Source organism: Lipotes vexillifer, unplaced genomic scaffold, assembly GCF_000442215.2.
Source record: "Lipotes vexillifer unplaced genomic scaffold, Lipotes_vexillifer_v1.1 scaffold1261, whole genome shotgun sequence".
NCBI classification, from domain to species: domain Eukaryota; kingdom Metazoa; phylum Chordata; class Mammalia; order Artiodactyla; family Lipotidae; genus Lipotes; species Lipotes vexillifer.
The window spans coordinates 420,775-422,793 of NW_006796548.1; the positions used below are offsets into that span (position 1 = coordinate 420,775).

General features: G+C 63.6%; 1 protein-coding gene across 1 annotated transcript in view; it reads right to left on the reverse strand.

The window, feature by feature from the left end:
* Nucleotides 1-2,019, reverse strand: part of ADGRB2 (adhesion G protein-coupled receptor B2) — a 30,973-nt gene that overhangs the window by 8,946 nt on the left and 20,008 nt on the right. The window contains 5 exon segments of the mRNA XM_007468655.1: nucleotides 216-301; nucleotides 432-498; nucleotides 875-944; nucleotides 1,120-1,270; nucleotides 1,953-2,019. The exon segment at nucleotides 1,953-2,019 is cut by the window's right edge and continues 30 nt beyond it. Coding sequence (XP_007468717.1) covers nucleotides 216-301; nucleotides 432-498; nucleotides 875-944; nucleotides 1,120-1,270; nucleotides 1,953-2,019 — 441 coding nt within the window.

The window sequence follows — 2,019 nt, forward strand, 5'->3', positions numbered from 1 at the left end:
GGGGGAGGGCAGATGAGAGAGAGAGAGGTGGGTTAGGGTGGGCGAGGGGCTGCAGCTGAGCACACCGGGTGCCCACCTTGCCTGCACCCTTGATGCACCAAGGTCAGGGAGCCCCGGTCGCATCATCAAGCCCTGAGTCTCCAAGAGTGGCTGTGGCCCACCCTCCCTATAGCATTTCCCACAAGGCCAAGTCCCAGCGACCCCCCTCCCCTTACCCGGCCCTCTGCTTCTTGGACTTGTCTGAGATGCCATCCCGAGCCATGAGCTTGTTGAAGACGATGATTCCGATGAGCATATTCACCTGGGGGCCCAGTAGAGTGGGGTAGGGGAAGACAGGATCACCAGATGCCCTCCTGGCAGGGAAATCCCCAGGTGGAGGAGGTAGACCCCCTTGGGCCATGCCCCTCCCAGGACGCTGCAGGGGCACATACCAGGACAATGACAGCTGCTGGGCCCACGAAGGCATAAAGCAGACCACCCTCCAGAGAGAGCCAGCAGCTGGGGAGGGGGGAAAGAGGGGTTATCAGACAACCAGTGGGCCCGCTCCCATGCTCAACCACCATCCCTCAGGGGTCCCTGAGCTGCCAGGTCACGTTACGCATGGGGCAGGGACCCAGACAGGGTGAGAGTGAGCCACTGACTGTTGCTGAGCCCCTCTAACAAGGGTCCTGGGGCCACCAAGGCTGATCCCTGACCTAAATGGTTCTGAGATTATCCAATCCCAGCACAGCCTTTTATAGTCAGGGAAAAAGGCTGAGACGGGAGAATTTGCCCAAAGTCTCACAGCAGGAGTGGGCCAGGATCACAGCCCGAGAAGTCTGGAGCCCTATCAGGTCCACTGACTCCCGCTTCCCACCCCGGGAGGCCCACGTACTAGCTGGATGTACCGTATCCTTTGGTGCGGGTAAAGCCGACCGACACAGCCACCACCAGGGCAGGCAGACCTGGGGGAGCGGGGGAGCCAGAGTGAGATGGCCGCCCGTCCTCAGGGTCCTTCACCCTCCCAGCCCTCCAGCCCAGCTGAGCCCTGTGCCCAGAGAGCAGGGCCGGGGCCGGAAGCTCTCTTGCTGCCCCTGCCCCCAAGGCCCAGTGACAGGGTCCAGCATGAGCCCTGCTCACCCCAGCCCAGGCAGAGGAAGCGCTTGCGGACGAGGCGGGTGCGCATCCGTCCGATGACAGCCAGGTAGGACTGCCAGGCCTCAGTGAGCACCCAGCAGAAGGACGAGAGGAAGAAAAAGTGCAGGAAGGCGGCTGTCATGGTGCACACACCCTGCAGGGAGAAGGAGTCGGAGGGAGTGGCCCTGAGCAGCCGCCAGGGTACGAGGCGCCGGGCTTCCCACGTCCGCTGCTGGGCGCTGCCACGGCCACCCACCTGAGCTCCGCCTCCCACAGAACCCTGCCAGGCACCCCCGTCTTCCTGCACCCACACACAGCACGACACAGGCCCGGTGACACGCACACGGCACTCGGCATCCAGGAGGCGGGCGGGCAGGCTGCCCACGCACAGACGGGGCTGGCAGGGAGGGGGACAAACAGGAGTGCCTGCCACGTCATGGCCGGGTGGGCCCCACGTCTGGCACCAGCAGGGCTGGCAGAGAGGGCCGAGGGGGCATAAGGGACAGCCAACACAGATCAGACGCGGGCACGTGGCACAGGAGGCTCCGCTGGGGCTCCCACATGCCCGCAGACACGCCCAACACACGTGCGCACAGGCACTCGGCTCACGTACACGTTCACAGATGTACACAGACATCCCTCATTGGAGTACACACACCCCCTCTCCAACTCCCTCACGTACGCTCACACACACTATCTCCCACACACACCCTCACCCAACACCTAGCTCAAGTGTCTACACACATCCAGCACTTAGTTTCATACACACGAGCATACGCGCCATCCCCCCTTCCCGCCACTCTCACACCCCGGCCCCCCTGTGAGCCTGCACCTGCCTTGCTCAGCACCCGCGACTGGCCCACGAGGATCAGGATGTTGGACGCCAGGATGGACAGGCAGAAA